At 37.8% G+C, this 13,809-nt stretch overlaps 1 protein-coding gene across 1 annotated transcript in view; it reads right to left on the reverse strand.

Annotated features, from left to right (window-relative positions):
• The window catches only part of DNAH11 (dynein axonemal heavy chain 11), a 4,606,558-nt gene that overhangs the window by 1,415,001 nt on the left and 3,177,748 nt on the right, over positions 1 to 13,809 (reverse strand). Inside the window, exon 61 of the mRNA XM_044065542.1 lies at positions 11,678 to 11,779. Within this exon, the coding sequence (XP_043921477.1) occupies positions 11,678 to 11,779 (102 nt within the window). The remainder of the gene's footprint in view (positions 1 to 11,677; positions 11,780 to 13,809) is intronic.

The following is a 13,809-nucleotide window of genomic DNA, read 5'->3' on the forward strand; positions in this document are numbered from 1 at the left end:
TCATTTCATTAAGCCCTGGTGGTTCACTAGCATTCAATCGTAACTGCCAAAGCAATTCCCTGTATTCCAGAGTGGTAACCCCTAGCATCTTTCTGAAACACATCCAAAATAACAAGTGTAAATTTATTAATGCCTTCACAAAAAGTGATGTCTGAAAAGGGCATTAAAAATATTTTGTTGTGCATACATGGACAGACTACTGAGGGGGCCACTGGGGAAATGTTTCATTTTGGAATCAGTGAAGTACTTGTGCATACATGCACAAAAATACTGAACAGGTCATTCAGGGATATGTTTCATTTTGGTGCTTGTGCATACATAATTGTACAGACTACTGAAGGGAGTCACTTGAGGAAATGTTTCATTTTTATGTAATTTGAGTGCTTGTGCATACATAGACAGACAGACTACTGAAGGGGTCACTTGGGGAAATGTTTCATTTTGGAGTCAAAGTGCTTGCGCAGACAGGGACAAATTACTGAAGGGATCTTTGGGGGAAATGTTTCATTTTGGTGTCACTGAAGTGCTTGTGGATATATGGAGAAACACATGAAGAGATACAGGACATTTAGAGAAAAAAAGTAAAGATTCAGCTACAGTACTTCATAGGCAATCATGCAGCAAAGCCAAGCATAATTTTAATGTATATTATCCTTGATTTTTAAACAAGGATATGGTAAGTCCTTCCAATATGACTCATGGAAGATAAAATCCCTTGATGATAAGGCTGACTGAAATTAAAGTGTTTTTGTAGGGGGGGGCAGGCTCGCCTGCCTCCCAAATGTTAGGGTGAGCCACCCACACCCTACAAATTTATATTACTAGTCTCTTCTTGGTCACTGAAAAAAGTAACACATCTCTTTTGGTCATGAAAGCAGTGTTGTGGCACATACCTCTCTATCTATCACAAGAAATCCAGATGAGGTCTAAAATAATGGGGTCAAAGGCCCAAAAATAGGAGCAAAGTTTTAAACATTGCTCTTCTAAAGTTTAAACTTAGTTGCTAGAATAACTGGATCTTTATTACCGTGCACATATGCCATTATTTAACAAGCTCAATTCTCACTGGTTTGCCAGACAAATCACAAATTTTATGAGGTGAAAATCTGAACATTCTACAAAAATATGGACAGTTAAGAGATATGGTCAGGGGACAGGGCTAAATCTTCTTTTTCTTTTGGCTGTTCCCATTAGGGGTCACCACAGTGGATCATCTGTTTCCATTTCTTCCTGTGCTCTGCATCTTGCTCTGTCACACCAACCACCTGCATGTCCTCTCTCACCATATCCATAAGCCTTATCTTTGGCCTTCCTCTTTTCCTCTTACCTAGCAGCTTCATCCTTAGCATCTTTTTCCCAATATACCCAGCATCCCTCCTCAGCACATGTCCAAACCAATGCAATCTCGCCTCTCTGGCTTTGTCTCCAAACCTTCCAACCTGGGCTGACCCTCTAATATACTTATTCCTAATCCTGTCTATCCTCATCACACCCAATGCAAATCTTAACATCTTTAACTCTGCCACATCCAGCTCTGACTCCTGCCTTTTTGTCAATGTCACTGTCTCCAATCCATATAACATAGCTGATCTCACTACCCTCTTGTAGACCTTCCCTTTCACTCTTACTGGTACTCGTCTGTCCACAAATCACTCCTGACACTCTTCTCCACCCTGCCTGTACTCTCTTCTTCACCTCTCTTTCACACTCACTATTACTCTGAACTCTTGATCCCAAGTACTTAAACTTATCCACCTTCGCCACCTCTACTCACTGCATCCACACCATTCCTCTATCCTCCCTCTCATTCACACACATATATTCTGTCTTAGTCGTGCTGACCTTCATTCCTCTTCTCTCTAGAGCATATCCCCATCTCTCCAGGGTCTCCTCAACCTGTTCCCTACTCTCACTACATATCACTGGGCCAGGGCTAAATATTCAGCACATACTGCTTAATACTCTGAAAGTGCATTTGTTGCCTAGTTGAACTAAAGAGAAAAATCAATCAAAATGGCTTTGTCCAATCAAAAATGAAGCCTAACTGCACTCTGTATTCTTACTAGGCTTCTTGAGGTTTCCATAAGAGTACCTTGCGATAATCACAATTACTGCAAATTTGCAGAATAAAAAATTCTGCTGCCCAAAGTATTATACTGTTTGCCTGAGCCAGAGATTGGTGTGGGGCTTTGGAAACCTCTCTTCATTCTTTGGTTTTTAAGTAGCTAAAGCAGTATACAAACCGTTATTGGATTTAATATTTAAGATTATTACTGGGCTTTTATAAAATGTGCATTTATAATTAAAATGAAGCTAACTTTAGCTCAGAAACTTCCTTTATTGATGACTAGCATGCAAATTGGATATATATCTATGTGCAGTAACAAAAGAATCATGTGTGCATGTGTGTGTGTGTGTGTGTGTGTGTGTGTGTGTGTGTGTGTGTGTGTGTGTGTGTGTGTGTGTGTGTGTGTGTGTGTGTGTGTGTGTGCGCGCATGTGTGTGTGTGTTTAAGTTCATAAGTTAGTACTAGGACATCTGTCCTTGTGGGACATTTTAAGCTTAGCCATATTTTCCATCCCAAAGGTTAGAATCAAATGAGGATCTCACCCTGGGCTCCAAATGGCACAGCTACTCTTCTGTGTAGGAGGCTATGAGTGCTGAGACTTTTGCATAAAGAACAATAAGCATCCATATGCCTTACCCCAAGACAATTTATGTTCATATTGTGTGAATCTTGGGGAGGGATTTTATGCCTGCACTGTTTACACTTAAAACTGGAGGCCTTGGCTTCTTTCCTTCTCCATACTGAAAACTAACTCCTGGTAAAAGATTTAAGCCTGATTGAAAAACAATCTAAAAATTGTATAAAAGAAAACAAAACATAATTCTGTGACGAGTAGAAACAAATTGATTGTCATTTTTTTTTAATACAAGGGATGAAAAATTAGGATAAATGTAGGAACAAAGAGGCAAATCAAGAAAAAAAAATAATGTTCATGCTCCTGGCAAAATTTTAATTAGAAAAACATTAGAAAGGCTAGCAAGGATTGACTTATCTGTGGGAAAACTGCAAAAAATCCCTTTCTGAAATTTGAGTGAAACACAGAGATCACTTTAAAACACCAAATAACTGATAAAAATAAAAATAATAAACTCGGTGATAAACCAAGTCTGAAGAAGTCTTGTGTATGAAAAGACGAAAGCGCTTACTGAAACACAGAGATGTTGAAGCACACAGTGGGAGCAATGAGATCTGGAGTTTCACAGGAGAGTAAGGGGTTATGGGATAGGAGAAGAGCTTGAGCTAGTGAAGCATGTTGTTTCTAACAGAAAAGACACCAAGTAGACATAATTTAAAGTGTCTGGACAGGACCGGACTAAATCTAGTGTTTCATGAACACATTTTGTATGGGAACTGCAGAGCGGAAATGGAAAAGAGTGCTGCATTCTTAAGATGCCATCTATCATCACCTCCACCCCTCTACCCCCTTACATAAAGCTGAATAAAAATAAAGCAACCTAACTATTGCCTCACATGCAGACGGCGACTTCTGTTATTTAGCATATGCTGACAGTTGCTATTATTATAGAAACACTGGTAACCATTAGTTGCTAGACAATATGTATTTGCTTAGATGTAAACACGCTCACAACAGATGCGTGTGCACACACAGGCACACACATCTGTCTGAATATTTTGCTTAAGCAGAACCAGACTTAGGCTTACACCTGTTATGATACATTGCATTACGAGATAAATGTAAACATGTTCACTAGAATTTGACTATGTGGCTAATGTCATCTGTGGTAAGCACACTCGAAGTAAATACTTTTCAAAGGTTGCACATGAAAACTGTCCCAGAAATAGAGTCTGGCAGCTGACTGGTATAATCCCAAGACCACAACAGGTGAGGGGTAAGGATCTTTCTTCTTGATGTTATCTTCCACAACTCCATGATGAATTTAATACTCCCCAGTATATCTTGTTTCTTTTGTTTCCCTACCTCTACTATCCCTCTCTTTTCTCTATGTATCTCTGTGGAAATATATTCAATTAGAGCACTTACAGCTTATGATAATCTTAATGGCCCAATATAATGAATATAATGCATATACTGTACACGTCATTGACACATTGCTTACTGACTGTTACTGTGAATAATGAAACAGCAGAAGATTTTTAGATGCCAAGTTTACAACTGATCACTACTAAGTCTCTCTAAATTCATCTGTATTACCTTTTATTCACATATGTTTTAAAGCAACTGATTGTGAATTTTCTTGTAATTATGCCACTTTTGATACTTTGTTCTTGGAGCTTTTCTCATGGGTTTCCAATGAAAATGGGCTCTAACCAATCATATGTTTCTGGTAACATGTGCAAACAAATAAATATCACATACCAATGCTCCCAAAAGCTGTGGAACATACAAACACATATGTGTACATGGCCTTAAACTTTGCTGAAAACAATAACCAACACTTCAGTACTATTAACTGCTGATTAAAGTTATAACAATATGAACTACTCAATGTTACTCTGTATATAACTCCAATGGTGCTCTGCATTACATGCAGCTATGAGGGATGACAAGTAGTTTATAGTACTTCTCACTTTGGATGTTTTTCCTTGCAGTCTTCTGACTCCCAGATGCAGCCATTCTACTCTCGCTTTTACTACTGCCTTAGCTGAAATACTGTGTACAGAATTCTGTTCAAAGTCTAACCAAAAAGATATCTATGTTCCCACTATGTGAGTTTTGCTTCAAATCTTTCATAACATGTATACATATAAACACTGCTGAATTAATACACCTTCTTTCTGATTTTAAATCCCCTCTTGCAAGTACTACTTCCAAAGCATCCTCTTATTAATATCAAATCCTTCAATGCAGTTACTGCCCTAACACATTTCACCTATACTATAAAAAGACTAGCTTCTGACCTACTTTAATTTTCTACTAGACTACTTTTAAACTCTCTGTAAATAGATTGTCTTTTAACAGTTGCCTCTGTATAACTGTGTGTACACAACTATATATAAAGTGCCTTGCAGAGTTGTGAATTTACAAAGGGCTGAAATAAGAAAGGCTTAGCTTGATGTGGAAACCTTAACTTAGAAGATTTCTTTATCATAACATGCCTTCATGATGCAGAGACCAGTCTCCTGAAATGATTTTTCCCCTGGCAGGGCCACAGCATAAACAGTGGTCTTGCTGGTGAATCCATATGCTAATGTGGCAGACTGGCTTCTGTCTCCCAGAAATGGTGGTGGCTCCTGATTACCTCAGCAGAGCAATTCTATAGATGTAAAAAGTGAATGCTATTTTTGACAGTGTTCACCATTTCACTCATATGGGATTAAACACAGTGCATGTAAGCATAGCAGAGCCGTGTGTGTGCGTGTGTGTGTGTGTGTGTGTGTGTGTGTGTGTGTGTGTGTGTGTGTGTGTGTGTGTGTGTGTGTGTGTAAGTATGTATAGGTTCATAGGTGTTTAGTAGGCTAATGACCACAAGGGCCTTTTCAAGCCTAGCCATGTATCCCAACTCTCTGACAAGTTTTGGTACCCTTGGTAACTGTAAGCAGGGGCTTGGCAGATGAAACATTTACAAGCAGGGGCCTGGGAGATGAAACATTTACAGGTTGCCTGTGCCCATTAGAGACATAGGGGCCAAACCAGGGATGAATTTCCTATCCCCTGTCCAATTGTCCAAGTTATGCTTGAATTGGATTAGGGAGGAACTCTGCGTCACATGGATGGGGAGCCTGTTCCATAAATGGTGCAGGCTCTGGCATACATACTTGTCTCTCCAGCAGATCCTATTTATGTCACAGGCAAGGTTTAAGTCTTTAGAAGGAGTAATTCTGGTGTTGTTTGTTTTGTGGATGTGCAGGACGTCCATCAGAGTGGGATCTGGCAATGCCTTGTATGCCAGGCATACTCCTTTCAACAGCCTGAAGGGCCTATGCATAGGACATGTTACACCCTGTATTATTTTACTGAGGAACCTATGTGGACATTCCAGTTGTTGGATATGCTTGGTTAGGTACATACCAAAGGGGGCAATGTACTCAATGATAGGTCTGATGAATGCAGATTAAGTGGAGCAATGACTTTCTTGGACCTAGATGCCATATTGTATGTATAAGTTGTGCAACATGAAATGATTTCTTCACTTCTGTAGGCACATGATGGTCAAAGGACAGACTACTGTTTATGTGTGTCCCCAAGTCCCTGACTACTGGGTCAACTCTTAGGGATGTGTTATCAATATGATAGTTACCATGGATGGAAGACTTCCCGAAGGATAATATTATGCATTTCTTGTCATTTAATTTTAGTCCATGGCTCTAACACCAGTTGTTTGTCTGTGTCAGCCCTTCCTAGAGAACATTTGTGTCAGTGTGGGATTCAATGACACCTCCTAATTTGCAATTATCTGCAAATTTAGTCAGCCCAAGGCCACTGAAATTGGCCTTGACTTCAGGGAAGTAAATGCCAAAAAGAGCGGTTCCAGGACTGATCCCTGAGGGAATCTGCTTGTGAATGGCCTCTTTGTAAAGGTGGATTCCCCAGTTCTAAATTCCTGGGTTCTATCAGTGAGCCAGTTGGCTATCCACAGGTTGACATATGGGTGTGTATCTAACCTCTTGAGTTTGTCAACAATGCCCGAGTGAGGTGTTATGTCAAGTACCTTGGCAAGGTTAATGTAGGCAGTGTGAACCATTCTGCGCTCATCCATTGCTTTGGTGACCTTCTCAAAGAAGTCCAGCAAGTTGACTAGGCATTACCTGTCCTTGGCAAAACCAAATTGTTCATAAGCACTACGGATGCAGAACAACCAATTATGTACTTTACTCCAAGTTGGAAGTCATGACAGATGGAAATGTTATTTTCTGTGACTCACTGCTATCTATATACTCTTCAAGATATTTAACTCTCTAAACCGAGAAGCCAAAGTTACAATAGAAAAGATGTTCATACCCATGATACAGCAGACACTCTCTGTATTCTCAGCCAGCTCCCTGCAAACCATCAAACATTACACACTGCTCTTATAAAAAGACTGCTTTGTCATGTTACCACCGCCTCACATTAAGCCAGCTCCATTAAGCAGAGACATAGCCATTACCAGAACCCGGGACCGGTAAACAATTTAGAAATTGCATAAGCCAGATAGGAAGAGTGGTAGAGAGAAGCTGAAAGTGATTCACCCACTCTTGGGTGAAGGGAGTCAGCATGTCCCCCTATGTGACTGTCCTCCAGCAGACACTGGAGTTACAGCAAGCAGCAGTTTTGGCTGAGATGTACATACCAGCAAAGTTATTGCACAGCAGCTTTGATTCAACACATGCAGTGAAGCATGAGTGCATGACTGTCAAAGCATTGCAGGAATCGTGTATGCATTAGGCCACAATGCAAGGCACAGGGAACAGGGCTAAGCAATAACTCTGATGGCTGCCTGAGTGACTGCACCCCACAACTGGCTCTTGCACAAGTGGGAGGAATGAGCCAGTCTGTATACTGGAAGGCTAACAGTCAGCAGACATGATATGAAAAAGAAAAAAAAAATCACAACTTCACACTACAAATGACAAGATGGCTCTTATTTTCTCTTAGAAGTGCATTGCTGAGGTGTACAGTGATTTATAAATTGCTTCTGCAAGGCCACTGCCACTCACTAGTCAGAAGTCTTAAAAGGAGATTATCACAGAGGTTATTAAAGTCTTTGATAATTTAATAGCTATCCCTTACTTTTCAAACAAAGCTATAGATAATGGCAAAATGGCTTTCTCCATAGTTTTTCTATTAATTTACAATGGACTATCTTAGAACATCACATACCAGCCAATACTCTTTCTTTTATGTGATGATTATGAATGCATCTTACACTGGAAAGAAATGTACAAGCAGCAAAGGCAGAATGGGCAAATCGTATTAACCAAGCTTATGAAACTAACCATTATACAAGTAGAACAACAGCACATGAAAAAATAAAACACAATTAACAGGAAAAGGAAAACTAATGTGATGGCATGATAGCCTGACACCTGCAAAGGAGGGTTTTGACTAATTCTAAGGAAATCTAGACTGTAGTTTAGTATGACTGAAATGTTCTGCATTTATAAGTCTAACACTGTGCTACAATTCTACCTCAGATCTTTCATCCATTAAATTCTAGAATCACACATTTTCACTTCACTTCTGTATCATCATGTTTTATCAATGTTTTAATATTTTAATCTTATTTATAACAAAGCTGCAGCTGAAAAACAGCCTTCATGCTCTAGTCACTTTACTTGAAATAAAAATAAAAAAGGCACTCAGCAACTGACAGCAGGAAGCTATTAAGCATTGGGCCCTTCATTACCTCACTGGAAAGCTCTTACATACATGCACCACCCCTCCTTCCTAGCCAATCACTATCAAGCATGCTTCTGAATCAAGGATAATGACCCTGGAAACACCAAGCATGCCCAGTAATTCAATGGCATGACTTAACAGTGAAACAAACTTAAAAACTGGTTCGCTCATTTCAAAACAAGTCACCTTCTATGTTAACTATTGTCACAAGCACAGAACTCAAAAGATTTGATTAAAAGCAATTAAAATCTAAAATGAAGAATTATGAGTTTATAATATACAGAGATTAAAAGAGGCTTGGATTGAATGCATAACATAACCATGAAAGTAAACTTTAATTCAATCAATTATCTTCGAATACAGTTAAGGGGGGATTACACAGGTGAAAAAGCCATATATAGCAATGGAAGGAGCTGCAGCAAGTTGGATGACATATGGCCTGTAGTGTGCACAGCAATGATTAGTGGTAAAATAATATGGAGCCTTCAGTTCAGCAGGGAAATGGCCAACAGACGTCCCATATAAAAAGCAATAAGGTATCATTTGTAACACGAGTCGCAAATGTTGGAGTACAGGAAAAAGATATAAAACGGTCGTCAAAAAAGACAATAATATCAGCAGGAGCTAAGAGTTTGAAAAAAGGAGTATAGTGAGGATATAATAAATAATATGATGGTAATTCATACAGGAGGGAAGTAAGTGCATCAAGCAATGAAGCCGATCAAAATGTTACCCAAAGAGTATTGCCAGTTCAAGTCATAGCCAGAGTACACCAAATATGATGTTGCAGTTTTTGTGTAATTTGTTTTCATAACAGTGTACATTTTGTTTATCTTGAAACAAGAAGTAAATGGATGCATTTTACAGTATATGTGCTTATTCAGGCATGATGGCAGCATAAAGCTGGCTATAAACCAAATGACAGTCGGGTTTAACCGTACAATTTTAGACAAAGAAATGCAAATTAAACTTCACCATAAGCAAAATGAAACAGAAGAGAAACTGATGTACAGGGGAAAACTACAGCAGAGAAATCAAACAAAATGTAATATTTTATCCAACAATCCATTAAAGTAGCCTTATTTTTTGTTCAATATGGTAAAAACTTTCAGGCGCTTTTAGGTACTCAAGAGCCATCTTTGTAAAATCATTAAAATGGGAAGGTTTTATGTCTAATAAGTTTTTGAGAGATATAAATTGAATAGCATAAAAACTGTAATTAAAGCTATTATATTAAGATGGTTTAGATCCATTGGAGAGATAACAAGGCTAACACATTTCCAAGATACGATTTTATCACGATACCCTAATGCTTTAGATCTCTGTCTCAATGCATTCCATAACTGACTTTTAAAACAACAACTACAAAAGATGTGTAGTAGATCTGCTTTGTCTAAACTTCATGCATTATATCTGGCTGAGCAAGTCAGAACATAACATTAAAATCTTTGTTTGGTTGGAGTAAGGTAAACATTATAAATAATTGTGAATTGTGTGCAGTATAATTTACTGAAATGCATATATTTAAAGTTAAGCAGTATTTTTTATATCGTCATGCTTATAATGAAGATTTTTCCACAATCAACTTCTTGTTGCTGCTGTTATGTTAACATCTAAGTATTTCATTTATTTCCTACATACTTCAAGGACAAACTTTTCATTTACTGAAGAGAGGTTCTGACTTTTACTCTGTTAATCTATGGTTTTATACATTTTGCAGATATTGTACATAGTTTGTTGCCTAAAGTTATGGGTTGTTGTGCTAAATTGTTAAACTGCAATTTTGGTAGGTTTGTTTTGTTACTTTGTTTGATATGTGACTGTTGCTATATTATGAAAGTTCAATACATTATTACTGACATTTGTTTATTGAAAAAAAAGAATGCAAATTAAACAATATGTTGTTGCTACACATCAGCTCATTACAAACTTAAAATGATTTGTTCCATATCTTCTTAACTCCCAGAAAGTATATATATATATATATATATATATATATATATATATATATATATATATTTATTTATTTTCATTTTATAAAGGGGCTAAAACACTTTTTTTCCAAAATAAAAATGATGAACTGAAATTCAGGAATACAAAAACAATCAGTGACATTCAGAAGTAATATAAATGCTACAGTAGTCAAGAAATCTCTCATAAATCACTGACAGATGACATTTAAAACAAAGTAACTGGAGCGCACCTCTCAACTATCCAGATTTTCACAGAACATCCAGATTTTTGTCTTATATTTTTGGTCTGTTCCTCTTAAAATTTTTGTTTTCAGGTCAATCATTTGAGGATTGAAGTCACAAAATTATTATTTTTGAAGTATTTATATCCTTCAAAAACACATGCTAATACAAAATATGTTATTCTAGATTTTTATATGTTAGCAGCAATATTTAAAATCTGTCTCTATTTTTGGGCCTTTGATACCCTTATTTCAGGTTTTGTCCAGATTTCTTGCTCTAAGAGGCTGAGAGGTATGAACTGGAATTAGGTTACAGCATGACGACCATACAAAATGAAAATTCATGCTCTTCATTTAAAACATATATGAATTTGTGGTGAAGCTAGACATTATGCACCTACCCAAGTTTATGTGAAATAACCAATAGCAGCTATTCTCACCTGCTTCAAGATATAAACAGATCGGGACAGCTTACCACTGATGTCACTGTTTGACTGCAGACTGCTTCCTGCCATTAATACTTGTATCCCACATTAGCACTTCTAATTCAGTGGTACCTACCCAACATCACATTGTGTGAATAAGCAAAATAAACAGAACACAGTCATCAAAAAGGGAGTCTGCCATCCATGTTGTGTAGCTTCATTTTTCTCTTTAGTAATCTAAACAGTCTTTCTATCAGGCATGAAAGCAGACCTAACTTCAGAGTTCACGCTAAAGAGCCAGTGTTGTGCCACTGCTTCAGATATTTTCCATCCTGCCTGGATTACATTCTACCTGACAGGAGTCTTGAGTCTCCCTGTTTAATCGCAGTCGACACAGAAAAGTGCTGCCTGTTCTTTGTAACTCATCAGCAGGCCCTCTGCCTCAGGACTCTTCTTCACAACTTAACCAGCTGGCCAGCTATGGATAAAAAAGATTATGGTGGATCATGCAATATTAATGGACAAAACAGTCTTGGTATAACATATGAAATACAAATGTAATACTGCAGTAGTCAGGGAAGGCACTTACTTTTGTTTGGCACAACAGACCAGCATACATTTCCTCTATATAGAACTAACAAACTTTGAATAATAATTTTTACACTTCTTTTAAAACCAGTGATACGTACAACAAGTTTCCTTCTGATCATTTCCAGTTTCTCTGTTGCGGCTGCAAGCTCAGAGTTTGCTTGAGCTAAGGCCTGGCGTTTTGGTTCAACATCACAGTACACCTGTGGAAATGAGCAGTAAAATAAAAGAATTAGATCTACTAAAACAAAGACAATCATGTTACTGCCACAAAGAAAGCTTATCTTAAAACTAACATGCATTGGAAAACACCTTTAAATTCAGAGGGAGCGAGGGAGGCGGCCTCTTCTACAGAAAAGGTACCAGTACAGACATACATAACAAATCATGCAGCTACACCAATAATAACGTATACAAGCAACAAGGATATCATTATAGTAAACCAACACAATGCTACAGTGAGTGAAACTTTTCATCATACTGAAGAAGAGGTTTCCACTGTGGATAAGTTACCGAGGACAATCTACTGCTGTTTTGAGAAAGTTTTCAGTACAATGATGGCAGGCAACCAGCAAGATACTGGGTTAATATAATTCTACTAAGTTTTAAAATGAAGATAACATAACTAATGAATATAAATTGAGTTTAACACATTGGATTAAGTCTACAGATTGTTAGCTAACTTCATGCTGTAGTCTTGGGTTTGATTCCCTCAATTTCTACTTGTAAACTGTGTAATTCTGAGTAAGTCACTTAACCAGAATGCACTCCTGAGTTGTCCCTGAAAAGGTACACTTGTGGCAGGTGGGCTTACCTGGGTAACAAACACAGCAATAAAAAAAACACATCCCATAAAATAATTTTTGTTTCAAGCAAAACCAGGAAAGTACAGACTATTCTCTACATTGTGCCAGGCCAAAACAAGCTCTCTGCAGCAACAGACTATATAGAAGCTGGCCATCAAAAAATACTGGAATATTCAAATATGTCCAGATAATGAAAAGTTAATTTGCAGCCGTAACATCAGTGATATTCCAAGCTCTAAGCTTCCTTGAAAGGGGAACCAAAATGCTGGGATTTCCAAACATAAACAAAGGTTTAAAATGTTAAAAGAAAAAAATAATCTTTTCAGTATAGCCTTTTCAAGATCAGTCAATCTTTTAAAAAGTGCAGACGTCATTTTCTTTGATCTGTTATGTCCATTGCAAAATGCAACAAAATACTTATATTTTTAACTGATATTTTCCTCAAATGCTCAAAACTACAGCATCATTTACCTGTGTTGTTTTATTAAATCCACAAATTTCACTGAACCAAACGTACATGCATCGGAGAAATCCAGAGAAATAAAAAGCTCCACAATACAAACCTAGGGACATGTTGAAATAATCAGTCAGTCAAAACAGAATATCTTTGGGAACAGGAGGAAGCCACTGTACTCAAAGAAAAAGCCATTTGGACATGGAGAGAAATCAGAAACTCTATCCACTCAACAGCAGCAGGCAGAATCAAACTGTACACTCAGGCTAAAAAGCTGCAGCACCAGCAGCTATGATGTTGTGCTGAAGACTACAGAGCCATTGCTACAGATTTTCACACCTTTTCACACCTAGAGCTCAAAATTCCTTAGCTAAAAATGTGCTCATCCCTAAAATTGAATATAGGCTCTCTGTTATTACCTCTCAGCTCAAATACATATAAAATACAAAATTACTATAAACAAAATCTGCAGCTTTATTGTTCTTGCAGATCCCCAAACTCATCTCTGCCAATTTCTACAGCAGTGTAACTGGCTACCTGCAAATGACATGGACACATTTCTTCTTAGCTATCAAATCTACATGCTGTTAAAATGCGACGCTGCCCCCCCAACACACACACACACACACACACACACACACACACACACACACACACACACACACACACACACACACACACGCACACAAAACAAAATTACAAATCAAGGAGCCTATTACCCACTTAGAGACCACCATGATGACAGCATTGCCTTCATTAGACCTCACTTTAAACCTACAAAGGAGAAACAGCTATCTCCAGGCCAGGCCCAGTAATTTGGACTTGGCTACCTGCAGAATACTCTTACTTCTGTAACAACAGCTAGTCCTCATAGCTCATGCAGTAGTCACATGTTTCGTGTAAAGCTATAATTGTAACAAATGGCTATTGGCTGAATGCATACCTTAGCTGTACATATGTAAATGACATCACT

Source organism: Protopterus annectens, chromosome 3.part0 (genome assembly GCF_019279795.1).
Source record: "Protopterus annectens isolate FY-2018-M chromosome 3.part0, PAN1.0, whole genome shotgun sequence".
NCBI classification, from domain to species: domain Eukaryota; kingdom Metazoa; phylum Chordata; order Ceratodontiformes; family Protopteridae; genus Protopterus; species Protopterus annectens.